This window comes from Miscanthus floridulus, chromosome 8 (assembly GCF_019320115.1).
Source record: "Miscanthus floridulus cultivar M001 chromosome 8, ASM1932011v1, whole genome shotgun sequence".
NCBI classification, from domain to species: Eukaryota; Viridiplantae; Streptophyta; class Magnoliopsida; order Poales; family Poaceae; genus Miscanthus; species Miscanthus floridulus.
Window position 1 is genome coordinate 136206206 of NC_089587.1, and position 18031 is coordinate 136224236.

General features: G+C 46.7%; 1 protein-coding gene across 1 annotated transcript; it reads left to right on the forward strand.

Moving 5' to 3' along the window:
• The first annotated feature begins 8591 nt into the window (after nucleotides 1-8591).
• Nucleotides 8592-12386, forward strand: LOC136473556 (uncharacterized). The gene has a single exon (XM_066471198.1). It carries the CDS (start codon nucleotides 9545-9547, stop codon nucleotides 11975-11977), a length of 2433 nt encoding a protein of 810 aa, XP_066327295.1. The 5' UTR covers nucleotides 8592-9544; the 3' UTR covers nucleotides 11978-12386.
• Nucleotides 12387-18031: the final 5645 nt, after the last annotated feature.

Here is an 18031-nt window from a genome sequence, read left to right on the forward strand (position 1 = left end):
TATGGGTAAGTTTGAAAGTCATATCAGTTTATTCTAATCCAGGGGAGAATTTTTGTTTGAACACATATGTACTTTTGAGGAGTGAAAACATTGATGCAACTCCTGATCCATTGCTGAGTTCAACATTGCTCAAGGATAAGCAAAGGTTAAGCTTAGGGGAGTTTGTTGATGGTAGTTAACACTTATCATAAACTGTTAATATAACTTGTATAAATGCATGAAAATGATCACCAAGGTTTAGGGGTTTAAACTGACAAATTCAACGAGTTTTGGTGAATCTGTGTTTTTAGCAGGATTTATTCAGAAAATGAGCAAGGTGGACCCAATCATTAGATCAAATCATGTTTATTCGTGATGAAACCGATTTTGAAAGACTCTAGAATCATCTAGAAGCAAATGCACCACGATCCGACCTAAGAAGTGGTAGGGTGGGGCTGACCAGCCCCACCTATAGGCAGGTTAGCCTCCCCTGGCCCACTGTCATCCTCCGTTTCAAATGTTGGTTCTCCACCACCTCCTAGGTTCAATCTACGCCGTTGCTCAAGGTCGGTTCGTATCGAGGGCTCAGATTTGACGTTGCCATGGATTCATGAGCCCACAGGACCCCTGGTCCCCCCTATGTAAGGCCCCCAATACCTTAGAGCTCCATAAATATTTTATAGGCATAGCTAGCTAAGTTAGATCTAGAGAGAGCCAAGCTCCTTGCTTGGATTGCTGATCTTGTCAAGAGCATGGCTTGGTAAAGCCCCTTGTATCCTCTCTTGTATCCTTTATTCATATGTTTGCTACATTTGCTATGACAATGTTCTTAATAGTATTCGTGTTCTTAGTTATTATGTTCATAGTCTACTTTGATTATATGCTTAGTATAGCTAGAATCATCATTATGTTTACGCATAAGTTCGCAAAGAGCTCACTCTTATGCACATGTGGGGTGAGTGGTTGACATTGTGTAAGCGTGGTGCTTATATGTTGTTTACCTACGGATGCACCCTACATGGGGTGAGTGGTTGACATTGTGTAAGCGTGGTGCTTATATGTTGTTTACCTACGGATGCACCCTACATTCTAGATCATGTGGTAGATCGTGAGAGTGACAGCCCTGTTGAGTCCTTTGTAGTCCACCTTCCGTTTGTAGGCCAAGTAGGACGCGGTTGCGATGAAAGTCAGGCTTCATTCTTGATCTTCCTTAGTAATGTCCCCTATGTTGAGATATGAAGTTAATATTTAGCCATGATTATTAAGTATAATTGCACAATCAATGTATGCTTTGACTTGTAATTAAGAATGACTTAGGAATTAGTTTCTCTATTGTATCTACTTAGTCTTGCTAATGCTATCATAAGGAGTACTCTGAGTGTTCATTTATCATTTATTATATATATATTATCCTATCTGTTGATTTACCCCTATGTAGAGTAGAAGGGTGGTTGGTTGGTTTATTCATCCATCGTAAGTAAGTTATCAATATATTTCCTTCGTCGGTCTTTCCCTGAGGTAAAAATATAAATAACGATACCTATAATACTCCAGGGTAAAGTGCTACAATGGTATATCTGTGCGCTTACAGTACTCCCGGGTAAAGTGCTACAATGGTATATCTGTGCGCTTACAGAACTCTTCATATATATATATATATATATATATATATATATATATATATATATATATATATATATATATATATACTTTCTAAGTTACAAGTGTCATTAAATACCAACAAGCATTTCTAGCGTTGTTGCTGGGAATACAAACCTAGAAGCAATGTTAAGAAGTGTCAACAATGGACCATCGTTCCTCCAACTGATATGCAAGGACCATTGACTAGAGCTCGAATGTGACAATTAAATCTAGAGGTGTGCTCATTCTTAAGAGACCCTTTTCATGATTATGAGAATATATTGCACTTAATGATGTTAGGGTTAATTGGATATATGCCACTATAAATGTCATGTTTTGAAAATATACCATTACTATTCGTGATATTGGAAGCGTATCATTATAATTTCACATGTCTTCAAAATATACCAATGTTTATCCCTTTAATTTATTTATTTGAATTTTTAGACCAAATTGCCGTCTTCCTCCTCTCGCTCCCTCTCTTTTTTACGACCTCGACACAGCCATGCATGGCCGGGCGCATACAGCGCCGCACCTCGCTCGTATGCACCGGCTTCACAGCACCTTGCTCGCCGACCCACCACTGCAGCAGCGCCGGCACGGCAGCCCTGCGCCTCCCACTGCTCACTGGTTCACCACCATGGCGCATCCGCAACATGCCGGCACGTCGGCCTGCCCCTGGACGGCGCGCTCCAGCTCATCCCTGCGGCACGCAGTACAGAGCCTCGAACGTTTCAGCAACGGACTCTCTCCAGCTCCAAGCCTCCAACGCGGCCAGCCGCTTCAGCAACAAGCCCGAGAAAGAACCAGCCGCATCCATGGCTGTGCTGGTCGCGAGGCAGGAGCGCGAGCTGCAGTGGTACACCCGGAGCACCTGTGGGCATATCGTGGTGCGCTTTCGGCTTCGTCAACCACTCTCCTATGGCCACGTCATGGAAGACGTCGGTGAGCCGGTCATACTCCTTGGCCACATCCGCAGGGAGCTGGAACGAGTGGAGCAAGGAGTCCTAAGCGTGTTTGGGCAGAGCAAGCTTCCATGGATTTGCAGCGGCTACGGCGACATTGAAAGGCACTGCGTGTTTGCGCTGGGCTCAGGTGCCGACGCAGCCACGGTGGCGGGCCGGCGAGCATGGTGGCGTGAGGAGGCACACACACGAGCTGAGGTGTGGCACTGCAGCTGGCAATGCCTAGGCGCTGGTCAGCTCTTAGAAAATGGAAGAGGGAGGAAGGACAAAGGAGGAAGATGAGGGCAGTTTGGTCCAAAAATTCAGATCATTGATCGAAAGGGTATGCAATGGTTTATTTCAAAGATTTATGAAAATGTAATGGTACACTTCCAATATCACAAATTATAATAGTATTTCTCTAAACTCGCAAAATTATAATGGTACCGTTCCAATTAACCCATGATGTTATCATTGCTAGAAACATTGGAGATGATCAATAAGTGCTTGGAGAATGGCATGGAGGTGAAGAAGAACAACAAGGGCGTCAAAGTCAAGAGGGACGAGCGAAGTCCAGCCCAACTTGACTTCGAGCTCACCTCGGCCTCTAGGAGCAACCCATGCTAAAAACATCGTCCATGACGCATACGAACTCCATTTTCAGTGATCTACCTAAGCACAGAAAGCAAAAAAGATAATCTGTCCAATGGCGTTGGTCTCACATCAAAATCCCACAGGAGTCAAATGGGAACATCAAAACAATTCTTCGTTCAGAATCTACCAAGGTGCTGCGATATCGTCTTTTGGTCCATTTGGCCGTGTATCATCTTAGATCCAATTAAGGGGCGTGTCCAGGGGTATGCATGCCCCCATAGACTTTGTATTGAGCCGCCATTGCTCATGTTAGGCTTTTGGTTTTAGTTTAGACCAATCTATCTGTGAACATTCGTCGTTTATCGGTTTGTGAGACTCCAATTTTGAGTGCTTAATCATACATCCACAATTGTCACTTTCATTCAGAATACGTTCTTTGAGTTCTTACTTGTGTTCTTTAATTCGCATTAAAGGATTAATCTTGTCGGTGGGGTCAATCAGGTAGTGACATGGTTGATAACTAGAGGAGATGTGATACTAAAATTGTAGAATTCAGATCTTTTGATCTAAAGCCGGATAAGTAAGTCTCCACCATATTGTTGTTTATCTTCACTGATGGAAGATAGATATCAGTTACCGTCAATGGGGCGGGCCCTTACCAGGCTACAATGCTACTACTCGAAGGTTGAGCTCTGGATCCATAGAGGCTGCAAGAGGCGCAGGGGCAGCCTAGACATCAACGGCGGGGCGCGGCCATCGAGCTTCACCTCTCGGGTGTGATGCAGCTTGCTTTTACATCGGTAGCGTGTTCGGTGGCGTTGTATGAAATAGCCTAGTCCAGTGGCATAGTGACTTGGTGTGCTGCAGTGTGCGCGGACCAGCGTGCTGTGGCTATGCGCGCTCGTTGGAGGTCGAAGCTAGACCATAGGCTAGGTTCTTGTCCTTGACTGCTCCCGCTCCTTCGAGCTCACCAGGGATGTGTCATCGGCGTGCTTGGGATGCAGCTCGTCATCCTTAGGAGAGCACCATGGGAAAGGCATGCGCCAACCGACGAACTACACATGCAGGTGAGGACGGGGTGTGACTTGTTCGGCCATGGATGTAGCAAGCTCGAGCACAACACAACACACGGGGTTGACAAACGGTGCGCGCGAGCGTGACTCTGTGGAGGTGGTGAGCACAAGTGTAGCTTGCGGTGTTGACGAGAGAGGGAGGAGAAGGATGGAGCGGATGAGCACATAGCTGAGGCCCGACGTGCATGGCTAGCAAGCAGCACGAAGCCGGCAACTGGTTCGAGTGAGAGTGAGGAGGGAGACGATGGAAGGGGAGTGAAGAAGGGGATGACATGCGCCCCACTTGTGAGCTTGAGAGAGATAATAGGAGAGGTAGTTTGGTTCGTACTAAAAATGTGTATCATTGCATACGCCTACACATGGGCCCAACCTTTCAAAAACATAGAAAATTGTACGAATCAGGTACACTGACAATTGTATGGCATGTTTCTAAATACACAAATAGTAATAATAGATTTTCAAATAGTGATAATTTATTTTGAAACAAATAAAATATGAGAGTAATTTATTTTGAAACAAATAAAATATGAGAGAATTACCAATAAGGCCGTGTGAAACTCACTTATATCTTATGTGGCCCTGGAAAAATTAAAATTCCTTATATGATATTATGTTCAAATTTTATTCCTTGTTTGTCGTCTTCCTCTCGAACTTTCTCAGTCTCCCCTCGAAACCCTCCTGCGAAGCCGGCGTGCGTTGCTGCGTCCAGCCAGGAGGCAAGGCGGAGGCGTGTGGGGCTATCCACACCGGAGGCGGAGGCTGTCCAGGCCGGAGACGCGGCCGCCTCGCGGTCTCGTGGTAAGCTTCGCGGCCTCGCGGCCGAGGGCGCGGCCTCCAGCTCCAGGCTAGGGGCGCGGTCCAGCAGTTTAGACTCGTGGCCTTGAACCAGGCATGTGGCTAGGGCTCGCGGTCCATGCTGCTTCATGTAAAGTCTGCAGCATTTTTCTTCTTTTCATCTTATGAGCATCTAAAAAAAGCCTTTCTAGATCACCGTCTTTAAATCACCATTTGACTAGTCATTTACATAAAAACTGCTTTCTATATCTCTTTTCACTCTCCAACAGGTTTTCTATATCTCGTGCGCAGTCTAGAGAGTTATTCTCGTCTTCTATCTTTGGCTAGCTAAAAATCCGGAATAAAAGATGACTATATTTGGATAACCATTTAGAGAAGTTGTTGGAGGGTAATTTTTCACTAAAATCTTTGTTCTTAGTATTTAGGAAAGATACAGAGTCCCTTGGAGTTGCTTAACACTGACAGTTGCTAAATCACGCTCTGTGCATTTTTCCGTGATATTCGTTGCTGGCATCTTCAGTTAGAGTTGTGGTGCTCGACTGGGTATATCCTCAATTAGCTGGAATATTCGTTGCTCCAGTGTATAACTCAATGTACATGGTATTTGTCTCCTAAAATGTTGTGTGTATAACTCAATGTACATGGTATTTCTCTCCTAAAATGTTGTGCGCAGGTTACTCGACTGGGAAGCAACACGATCTTTTTTTTTATGTAATGTGGATGAATTTTATTGCATAAGTAATGCAAACTAGTAACACATTTTTTTTGAAAAAAAATTAACCACGGTTGTATAATGTGGATGAATTGTAATGCTCAATAGTGCATATTAGCAAAACAAAATTATTTGCAAATTTTGACTGTATTAGTATAATGTGGATGAATTTTAATATCCAAATAAAACATAGAAATAGGCAGTGTCATAGAGGTAACAAGTATATTTTCTAACGTCACATGAAACAGTGTCATATAAGGAATAGTGGTCATTTCACATGACACTTAACGATGTTAGCCTCCAAAAGTGACAGTAGTGTTGTACAGGGCACAGAAATTCGAACACAGGGTTATACAAGGAATTTTGAACCTTACAGGGCCATAGAAGGATAAGTGAGTTTCACATGACCTTGCGGGTAATTCTCTCATAAAATATCCAGGTTTGAAAAATCTTTTATTTTCAAATCTTGATATTTTTATAATGGCGTGGTTTAAATTAACCCTTTTTAATATGTCTTCTTCTGATTTCTGACTTTAGTTTCTACTCAGCAGCTAATGTAGCTACACTAGTGAGGTGTTGTAGCAATAAACTAAGCCTCACATGAATACTCTAACAAAATGAAGAGTGTTACTGTTGCTATAGTACACTATATAGTGCGTGTACAATGATGAAGTCCAAGGCGGCTTGAACGACCCTGCCAGGAAGAGGGTAGAGTGAATTAGGAAAAGCAGCGGCAATAAAGATTGTGCACGGTTTGCATGTGGAACCCGTAAATAATCCATGTACGCCTTGTCTGTCCTTGAAACAAATCCAGGAAATTCAACGAACGTGGCTAGCTTTTTCAAACGTTTCCCATCAATGTGAATAGCTTTTTCCAGGTAGGTGGCAATACGTGTACAACTCAGCGATTGCAGGAGAGGTCATACCCCGTCCTAGAATTGCTACCCGTCTATGTTGGGCACGCAATTAATCTGGAGCGATACGCACAGTAGCGGAAGGAGGCGCTAGACCCTGTCCCTCCCTTAGTCGACAGGACTGAAAAATAAATTAAAATATTATTCCAGTTAATTGTTGTGAGAAAAAAATATTATTTTATCTAGAAATACTGCTCACGTGAACAGTAGTGGGCTGGCCGGTCAGCCAGCCGAACACCCAATGCCATATCATACGTCCTGGTAGACCACCAGACCGGCATGCGTGTCCTCTGTCCAATGGGCGAATGGGCCTCGTGCCATATCAGACGTCCTGGTAGACCACCAGACCGGCATGCGTGCCACAAAGGAAAAGAGAAAAACGCAGAAGAAAAGGAGAGACGGAGCGGGGAAAATCTGTGTCCCGAAACCAAAAAAGAGGGAGACCAGCTATCCGAGTGTTCCATCCATGGCTAAATCGCTCTACGCCCTTGCTGACTCAGAGGGCTGATTTGAAACATATCTATTCTACTGGGCCATTATCATACCATGCAGCCAAAGCACAGCTTGTACTCCTACAGCTACAGAGCAATACCCTTCCTCTCTATAGTATATTATTTTGCATATACTCCCTCTCTGCCCTAAAAGAGAGTCGCCCTAACATTTGATATCTGTCTAAAGAAAGTGTTGTTGTAGTTGTATTACCCTGAATCGAAGCAGCATGCCTACACTCTTCCCTGCCTTGTCGTTCCTTACCTGCCTCCTACGATCTCGTGTGGATGTCGTCTCGTCTTCCTCTCCAGTATCCACCCACTGCTCGTCACCAGCCACCGGCCACCGCACCACTAGCAACCCCAATCTTCTCCTCCGCAAGCACGGAGGCCGGTGCACGAGCCCCTCTTCTCCTCCACCAGTGCAGAGGTCGCACCCACCCTCCTCTTCTTCTCGGCCGGCTTGCAAAGGCCGGTGCAACCGAGATCCAAGCTGGGGGCGGCTGAGATCCAGCATTGCCCCTCTTCTCCACCATTGTGGGTCTTGACAAGGGCGCGAGGCGAGTGCCGGTGTCGATTCTCGACGTGGTGGGCGCGGATCTTGGTACGAAGGGGTTGGATGAGGTGAATGATGGGGAACGAGAGAAGAGAGAAGAGAGAATATCGAGGTATACAAATCTTTTGGCATTCTTGTTGGTTTGCGTGCTGACTTTTAGTACCACCGTAATTTTATAACGGAGGGAGTAGGCCTTACTCATACTCCTTCCATATATATAAACAAAGTTATTCTACCTTTTTAACTTTAACTAAATATATATAAGAAAATATTTAATTTATGATGTATAATTAGTATATAATTAAATGAATTATTGAATATATTTTCTAATAAATTTATTTAAAGATATAAATATTAGCGACATTTTCTACAAATTTAATCAAACTTAAAAAAAAACTTGAACCAACATAACCCTTATATAACGATATTCTTTTTAGGACGAACCGTATTAACAACAAGAGGGCAGTTTTTTTGAGAGGTACTTATTTTGTTCATTTTTATCTGTCATTCTCACTTTCAAAGAAATCAAACATATTTAAGTTTGACTAAATATATAAAATAAAATGTTTATATTTATAGTATATAATTAGTATTATTAGATAATTTTTTGAATATATTTTTATAATAAATTTATTTATAGATATAAATGTTGCTAATATTTTTTTTACAAATTCAGTGACACAGTTCCTATGGCGACACGAACTGTTGCGGTGGGAAGGGGCGCGGTGCCTGGTGATGGACTGGCGCGTGGTGGTTCGGTGGGCACCCCCGGTCAACACTGCCCCGGAGACTGGTCTCGATGAAGAAAGACGGTTCTATCATCTCCCACCCTTTAAAATCCCCAAAGCTTAACCTCTCCACTTCTTCCCATCTCCATCCCCGTCCCACCGTCGTTCTCAATTGGACTACCCATCCATCCTCTTCGTCAGCCTACCGCTACCAGCATCTGCAGCAGCAGTAAGCAAAGCCAGTGAGTGAGCCCCGAATCTCTCTCGCTACTCTTGCTCCCCACCCTGACAATCCTCTACGCTAATTTGTACTAGTGAGTGGCCAAGGAGATCTTGGGGCCTTCTACTTATATATATCGTCCTCACAACATATTGACTGCTTTCCTCGCCCCAGCATTTTTGGTAAGTGCTGTAGTGGCGTATTGTGTATGCAGAGGAAGCCAGACTGCCTATATACCAACAATATATATATAAGAAGAAGAACATCTGAAAAAGGAAAATATCGTATTCATATATACTAGTGTTATATATATATATATATATATATATATATATATATATATATTTATATATTTATTTATTTATTTATTTATTTGGCGGACAGGCGAGGGGAGACTCTTCTCAATTCATCCGTCTCGTCCTCCTCCTTTTGTCCCTCTCAACCCCTTTTTCTTCTGTCTCTCTCCTCTCTCTTTCTACCTCGCCCCGGCATCGCATTGCATTGTTTTCTCCTCTGCCGCATCCCAAATCCTCCTCCTTTGTAAACCCCCCAAAACCTCCACGAAATACCCCACCCACCCCCGGCCCCCGCGCGCCCATGGACGTCCCACCGCGGCCGTCGCCGCCCAATGCGCCGCTCCGATCGCCGTCCGCGAGCGCCGCAGGGTGCCGACTCCCGTATTAGCCGAGCACCGCGGGGAATTACACGCCGCCGCCACCGCCACCGCCACCGCGGGATTCGATTGGCGGGTTGGTGACCGGAAAGGAAGAGGGGGGGTGGTTCCCTTTCTTTTCTCCGTACCGCCCGGCGCGATCGGTTCGCCGATCGTTGGTTGGTTGGTCGGTCGGTTTGTCTGCCCCTTGTTCGCTGGGCGGCGAGGCGATCGGTCCGCCGGCGGCCATGTCCACGGCAACGGCCAAGGAGGAGGAGGCGGCAGCCGCTTCGGTGGCGGCCACGGCGCCCGCAATGGGCGGCGAGGAGGCCGCCGCGCGCGCCGCGCAGAAGCGCTACGAGGCCCTTCTCACTGTGCGGGCCAAGGCTGTCAAGGGCAAGGGCGCCTGGTACTGGGCGCACCTCGAGCCCGTTCTCGTCCCGCCCGCCGACACCGGCATGCCGCCCAAGGCCGTCAAGCTGCGCTGCGCACTCTGCTCCGCCATCTTCTCCGCCTCCAACCCGTCACGGACCGCCTCCGAGCACCTCAAGCGTGGCACCTGCCCCAACTTCGCTGCCCCGCCGCCGGGACCAGTCGGCACCACGGGCTCGCAGCCGTCGCCGACGTCCACGCACCAGCAGCAGCTCGCGCTGCCGTCCAACTCCACCGCCTCGTCCCCTGTCCCCATCTCCTCCGTTGCGCCCTCCTCGCCGCGCCACCACCAGCACCACCACTCCAATCCGCACCACCACCACCAACAACAACAACAATGTCAACAACAATCCGGCAGCCGCAAGCGCCACTCCATGCCCCCCGCGTACACGCCAGCGGACCCCGTGTCCCACCATGACCACCTCGTCGTTGTTGACCCGTCCTCGGTCTACTCTCCGGCGTTGCCCGCGCTGCCGCCGCCCCCTCCGCCACACCAGTCGTCGGCACTCGTGCTCTCCGGCGGCAAAGACGACTTGGGCGCTCTCGCCAGGCTCGAGGACAGCGTCAAGCGCCTTAAGTCACCCAAGGCATCGCCGGTCGCCATGATGCCCAAGCCCCAGGCTGACGCGGCGCTCGCCTTGCTGGCTGACTGGTTTCTGGAGTCATCGCCCGGCGTATCCCTCTCCGCCGCTAGCCATCCCAAGCTCCGGGCCTTCCTCCGCCACGTGGGGCTACCGGACCTGCAGCGCGCCGACCTTGCTGGCCCACGTCTCGACGCCCGCTTCGCCGAGGCGCACGCCGACGCCACCGCGCGGGTTCGGGACGCGCTCTTCTTCCAGCTTGCCGCCGACGGCTGGCGGGAGAAGGTGGTCACTCTCTCTGTCAACCTCCCAAATGGCACGTCCGTGTTCCACCGCGCTGTGCCGGTACCCGCCATGGCGCCGTCAGACTACGCCGAGGAGCTGATGCTCGACGCCGTGGTTTCCGTCTCAGCCTCAGGTTCCTCCAACGACCTCCACCGTTGCGCAGGCATAGTTTCTGACCGCTTCAAATCAAAGGCGCTGCGTGATCTTGAGAACAAGAACTACTGGATGGTGAACCTATGCTGCCAAATCCATAGCTTCACCCGTTTGATGCGGGACTTCGCAAGGGAGCTCTCACTTTTCCGCTCTGCCACAGCCAAGTCTGCCAAGCTTGCTGCCTACTTCAATGCCAAACAGACGGTGCGGTCTTTGCTGCACAAGCATCAAATCCAAGAGCTCGGTCATGCCTCGCTCCTTCGAGTCGCACATGTGCCGTTTAACGGCAATGGCAGCAACTGCCGTGCGGCCTTTGAGATGCTGGAGGACATTCTGAACTCTGCACACCCTCTCCATCGTGCTGTGCAAGAGGACTCGTACAAGCTCGTGTGCATCGATGACTCAGTTGCCCGGGAGATTGGGGAGATGGTGCACAGTGAGGCTTTCTGGATAGAGGTTGATGCCGTGCATTCGCTCGTGAAGCTGATAATGGATATGGTGAAGGAGATGGAGGCTGATCGGCCTCTTGTTGGGCAGTGCCTGCCACTATGGGAGGAATTGCGTAGCAAGGTTAGAGATTGGTGTGAGAAGTTCAACATTGATGAAGGCACTGTTCTGAATGTTCTTGAGAAGAGGTTCAGAAAAAACTACCACCCAGCCTGGTCGGCAGCCTTCATTTTGGATCCTCTCTACCTTGTCAAGGATGCTAGTGGGCGTTACCTCCCTCCATTCAAGTGCTTGACGCCTGATCAGGAGAAAGATGTCGACAGGCTGATCACTAGAATGGTGTCCCGGGAAGAGGCGCACCTAGTTCTGATGGAGCTGATGAAATGGCGGTCAGATGGGTTGGACCCGTTGTATGCACAAGCTGTGCAGGTGAGGCAGCCTGACCCCTCCACAGGGAGGATGAAGGTCGCGAATAAGCAGAGCAGCAGGCTTGTTTGGGAGACATGTCTAAGTGAGCTCAAGTCGCTCGGCAAGGTTGCTGTGCGGCTCATCTTCCTCCATGCAACCTCTAGGGGTTTCAGATGCACACCGTCAATGGTGCGCTGGCTCTCTGCACCAGGGAGCTTGGCAAGTGGCAACGATAGAGCACACAGGTTGGTTTTTGTTGCTGCAAACTCGAAGCTAGAGAGGAGGGACTTCTCTAGCGATGAAGACAAGGATGCAGAGTTACTCGCTGAAGGGGATGATGATGTGGCGAATTTACCAGGCAATGTGGAATCATAATCTCAGTGTAACAAACATCCCTGTTTAATTGTTTCTTATTCCTTTTTCCCATTTAGCATTTTGTAGAATTTGATCCCTAGGAATTGTTAGAATTTTTTTGCCACCCCTACTCTTTGCTTGGCTTCTAGAATCTCTTCATTTTGCCCGTATTGTTAATTCTTGCTTCCTCACTCTAGATTTTGGTGGGGTGGGGAGTTGGGCATGAGATGGAGGAGATATGCATTATCCTTGATCATCAAGTTTGGTTAGCGAATGACTGTATTTTGCCTTGCCATATATGATTCTACTATACTATGGGGCCATTGAGGTTGCAGAGAGTAACTCAAGTGTTTCTTGTCGATATGTTTGTAATCGGTGATGCTACGGAATGAGAAAAATATATAACCATTTTGGTTCTTATTTGCAAATAATGTTGATGATATATGCAGCTGTGAATGCTAACTCATTTTGGTTTGCCACACACTATATGCTGTCTTCTTTGTGTTTCTGGATACGTTGCTAGTAGTACATTGCTCGTGTCGTTAGTATACTAGTAACAATAAAAGCGTAATTTTTTTTTATTACCAGGCTAAACATAGTAGGGATTCGTAATACTTGACAGAAATTATTTTTTAAATGTTAATGATATTTTATTTTCAGAGTACTTGTATTTTCTCTATAAAACAAACTTACGTTTTCTCTTTGAAATCATCTTGTGCATCATTGGAGCTTGGCCGCGTAGCTGTGTGAAACCAATGGCTGATCTCACCTCGTAGCTGCAATTGTAACTGCGCTGGCCAAGGTGGTGTTTTTCTACTCTCGGAGCCCAAGGTTCTTTAGCCTGTTCGCTGGTTTGAATCTGGCTTATCAGCTATTTCTTCAATACCAAATCAGCTAATAGTCGTTTTAGTCATGGCTTATAAGCCAAATCAGCCTAAAAAAACAGGGGCTTATCTTTCTACTCGAGTTACAGCCTGTTTGGCAGGCCGTAAACGATCGTGGATTATTTACTGTTGGCTGGTTTGGTGTAAGAAAAAAATATTATTTTATCTTATAATCCATAATCGTATACGAGTAAACAGGCTAATCCATACGTACGTATGAATAGGTTCGTCACTTTTGATGTAGGATACGATACGGCCTGCAATTTCAATTCGGCCGGCGATCAAGGTGAGAGGCTGCCCCTACGAATACGATAGACCTTTCACTCACCTGTTACTTCTTTCTCTGGATCCTTACCCATACCACCATTTAGGCCCGGTTTAGTTTCTAAAAATTTTTGCCTTTCACAATAAAAGAGTATATTTGGAGATATATATGAAGTACTAAATGTAGATAAAAAAATTAATTGCACAGTTTTCGGTAAAATCACGAGATGAATCTTTTAGAAAAGCCTTAAGCGCTACAGTAACCCGCATGTGCTAATGATCGATTAATTAGTATCATTAGATTCGTCTCGCAGTTTCCTGATGGGTTCTGTAATTTATTTTTTTATTAGTATCAAAAACCCGTCCCGACATCCTTCCGACACATTCAATATGACACCCAAAATTTTTATCTCTCCGACTAAACACACCCTTACTGTTTTCACCGGGGAGGGTAGGCTGAGGCCGCCGAGCGGCACGGGTACTGCTGGCTTCTTGGCAAGGACGCCATCATGTGGGTTGATGATGATCGCCGTCACCTCTTCTGCGTCCATCTCTGCGCGGCGTCGCTGCACCGCCCATGATTGCACCGGACGGAGGCCGGAAGGGAAAAAGCCGTGGTCGGAGGCGCAGACATGGCATGCCAATCTGCCATGGTAGGCTTCCTTTCTTCCCCCATCCCCATGCCACCCGTCACAATCAGGGCCAGTCTTTGACAATCATTCGCTTTTTCTTCATTTTGCAGGCGTGTACTACTATCGTATTGCTATTGCTACTGCTACTGCCTTCTCACATACGAGTACGTACGGAGTACCTCCAGGACGGGCAGCGGCTTCTCTTGCTCTGCATGGAGTAGCAAACAAACCTGCTCTCGAGTGCTCATGGATGGTAAGCTGCTGCCTAAAGGAAAGGAAAGGCGTCAAATCCATTCAAACGACGACGGGCAACAAGGACAAGGTCCATTAGGTAGGGAGGACTGAAGGATGAGCGAAAAAGCCTGCGCGTACAGGCTGTTGTAGTACATGGGGTAAGACACATGGGGCGTGTCCCGTATCATTTGATGATCCTGAATCTCTGTCCGAGCACATGTTTACCTGACGGATCATTACCATTTCAACTTTATTAGGCGGCGTCGTAGGGGGGTAATTATTCATTCGGGGTATGGTAATGCGCCCGTCCGCCGGTGGTCAGTAAAGCGGTCGTGCTGACTGCTGCTGCTCCTGCTGTGGCGCGTGTGCGTGCATGGCGTCTCGTCCTTTCTGTTTTCTCTTTCTTTTCGCTCCGGTGTCAGTCAGCCGGCCGGCCGGCACTGCCTGGCTTGCTGGACAGAGCTGTGTGTGTAGTGTAGGAGGAGACTCTGAGGAGAGGAGTTGTTAAAGTGGTAGCAGCAGCCGGTCAGCCGGTACGACCGACTGCTGCAGGAATAGGTGTATTGTGCCTTTTTCCCGGGTAGCTTTTTGCAACTTGGTGTACTATATTTTGTACACATGTTGTGTAGGAGTAGTTGAGAATATGATGCTTTGGGAGTCCTCCAGTCCTTGAGACAGTAGTCAGTAAGCAGATAAAGCTTTGCTCGCGCTCTCTCTCTCTGGGTGGGTCCTACTTAGGAGCCACTTTTTTCCTCATCTTGGACCGACCCTGCGAGTGTGGACATAGACAAGCAGGCTAAGGAGGGAGGGAGTGTGTACATCTACACCATCTCATCAATCCCTGTGCATGAAAGAAAGAGACCAACCCTACCCACAGTCAGTAGCGCATGGGAAGCAAGTGGAAATTATGTGCAGCAACGATTTGAAAGATCAAAGCGGCGTTCCGTTCCTCCAGCCTCCCCTGTTTTTAGGTGTGTTCTTAGGATCTAGTAGTAGGCCAAAGGAGGGCAGGGGGTGGGGAGAAAAAGGCCATGCCAGGATTGTGACTGATTCCCTGTGCCCGATCGTAATCAAACCGAACCGAATTAGTCGGTGTTTTCGTTGGTTGATTTTTTTCTTATAAATTCGGCTGCGGCTGATTTATTGGTAAAGAAAAATATCGTTGGCTGATTGATAAGTTGTGACTGAAACTAATAAGCAAACATGCTAGCATCTTGGACGTCGACGGTGCCATGTCCTTGTTGTTAGCTCGCTCGTAATCCTAAACAAGCCCTGCTGACTGCAAGTGTGCATGTCTAGCGTGAGGAGGCTCGTTCCTGCCGAGAAAGGGGGAAACACCTGAGGGGGCGACGGATGCCGATGCCTCCTCTGTCTGTCTTTCTTTCTCTCGCAGGGATCCGAGCTGAGGGGGCTAGGGGGCTTTGCTTTGCTTTGCCTTTGCTGTAGGTTTCTTTTGCTCGCAGACTCTCGGGCCTCGTTTAGATGCCATCCAAATTCCAAATTTTTTCACTCTCTCTCCATCACATCAATTTTTAACCGCTTGCATGGAGTATTAAATGTAGGTAAAAAAAATAACTAATTACACAGTTTAGTTGAAAATCACGAGATGAATCTTTTGAGCCTAGTTGGTCCACGATTGGACAATGTTTGCCAAATAAAACGAAAGTGATACTATTCATCAGGTTAAAATTTTTTCGTAATCTAAACGAAGCCCCGGTCTCATTCCCAGTCTCTCTCTCTCTCTCTCCTAGGAGGGAGATGGATGGTGGTGGGCTAGGGCCCCATTGCAACCGTCTTTCTCTGCGAAAGCACAGAGCTGTTGAGGTGAAGGAGAGGCCGTCCCAGTGCGTGCAGTGGATGTCAACCTCAGTCCCCTAGCCAAGGGACCGACCTCACTGCTTATGTCTAGTCTGCGCGATGGCTTTAGCCTTGTCTACTAGATACTAGACGTTACCTCGAAGCCACCTCTCCTGTCCGGGACTGTTCACGCCATCTACGTTACCCCATGCATGCTCTCATGGTCTTATTAGCTAGTAGACCGTTGGATTGTCCTAGCTACTCTAATTAAGACACTTTCGTTCCTTTGATGACTCGCATCGCTCATCTCCCGGCCCGTCGACGATCACAACGGTGGGCGGCGTCGGTGCGACGGCGGACGTACGTACGCGTGCACGATATATAGATGTGCGTACGTCGGCGGTGGAGCCGAGGGCGCCACTTCTGTCGGGGCAGATGCTCAGGACACGCGCTAGAGTACAAGCGCGCTAATCACCTACTAGCGTCTACTAGTTTAATTTTAATGGGTACTACTTGTATACGTATATCACTTTTTTTTATCGATATATACGTACTACTCGTACGTACTAGCACCATTGGGACTTGGGAGGGAGGCTGGGAGCGGTAGCAGAGAGAAGAAGCGTGAGAGCAACTTGCCGACAATATATAATGGAGGTGGTTATCTACAGTTCGTAGCAAATGGCTTGTGCATGCATTTTTTTTAACTAATCGATCGATGGATCAATAATGCAGCTGACTGGCTGGCTGGATTAGTGGGCCGGGAGAACAACATCCATCGGGTTAAATTTGAACCTTGCGTGGCGAGCTACAGATTAACCACGAGTATTTTCATTAGGTGACAGCTAAAATCCTTCTGTTCTATTTTGTGCTCGGCCTTACGACGGTGTTTTCTTTAGGGATCTCGTGGAGAAGGTTAGCATGTGAAGAATAAACATGGATGAAAAACAAATACTCACATTTTTGTCCTTGTTTACATCAAAATTTGGTAAGTTTACTCTGAAAGGAAAAGGAAATGGCTGATGACGTAAAAAAAAAGAAAATCTCTGATAATGACTGTGATTTGAAAGCCGATAGAATATATACGGTGGAATTGTTAGATGCTTGTCCGCAGCAAAAGAACAGACAACTGGCGTCACCTGTGCCTATTGGAGTTCTGATATGTCTATGCTATCGTATCTGTCACATACATGTATACATGATGCATTATTGGGCAACCGGCAAAGCAAAATAGGAAAGGATGAGAGCCCAAGTACTATACGAGCTATCAAAGACAAGTAAATAAAGAAAAGAGTCACATACATGCATCTGGAGTTGGACGTGGATGCTAGCAAGATTAAAGCAAAGGAGATATACATGCACACATAACAGCAGACTTATATGTTCAGCTATCAAAAGTGTTCATGCACGTACGACCAGTTAACATATTGGCCACGTTTATTCATATTTGCTCTGGTTGATATATAGATATAGGAAGTAAGAAGCGAACAGGAAGGGGAGAAAGTTCAATTTCAATACTTGAGGAAGAAAATACTTTAATATTATTTGGCCAGGCTACCCAAAGAAATTAAATATATCTTTGGATGGATACGTGATGACGTAAAGCTTCGTACTAGGAAAATGGGTCCAGCATGTATAAACGTAGATGATTAGAATAATGAAAGCAAGTTGCCGCACCAGAAGGAGTCTAGGTTGATCACTATTTGGATTGGTCTTTTTCACGAACGGATAGGAGAAAGCTTTGTCAACGAGGACTCTACATAAGGGAAATTAGAGTCTATGTATTTTAATATTTTCTTTTATTTAGATATTATAGGGAAGTTACGTGCAAGCTTATCAGAGGATCGTTAGTCTATGATATAAATATGTACCCCTGGCTATTGTAAAGACACACAATCAATGAAATACAAGTTACTTACTTTTTTAAGCTCCGGTCACTCTTTAGGAGTAGGAGTAGAGTAAATCTCGGTGAGTTCTTCAACGAGCAGGGCTGCATCAGTTCGGCCGACCTCCGGCTTGTCTGTAAATACCGTTATGGCTTATACTTCTGTTCGTATGGCTGTATCGATCCAATCGACCTTCACCGTGACTCTGGTATAAGCTAGTTATCGACTCTTGTTTAGTTCAAGTATGACTGCATCGATCCGGTCGACCTCCACTGCTCGTACTAGATTAAGTCAAGTTGTCAACTCTATCTAAGGGTGGCGTCCTTCGGATAGATTCATTAAGTTACCAGTATTACTTATTGCTTTCATTATTTATTTAAT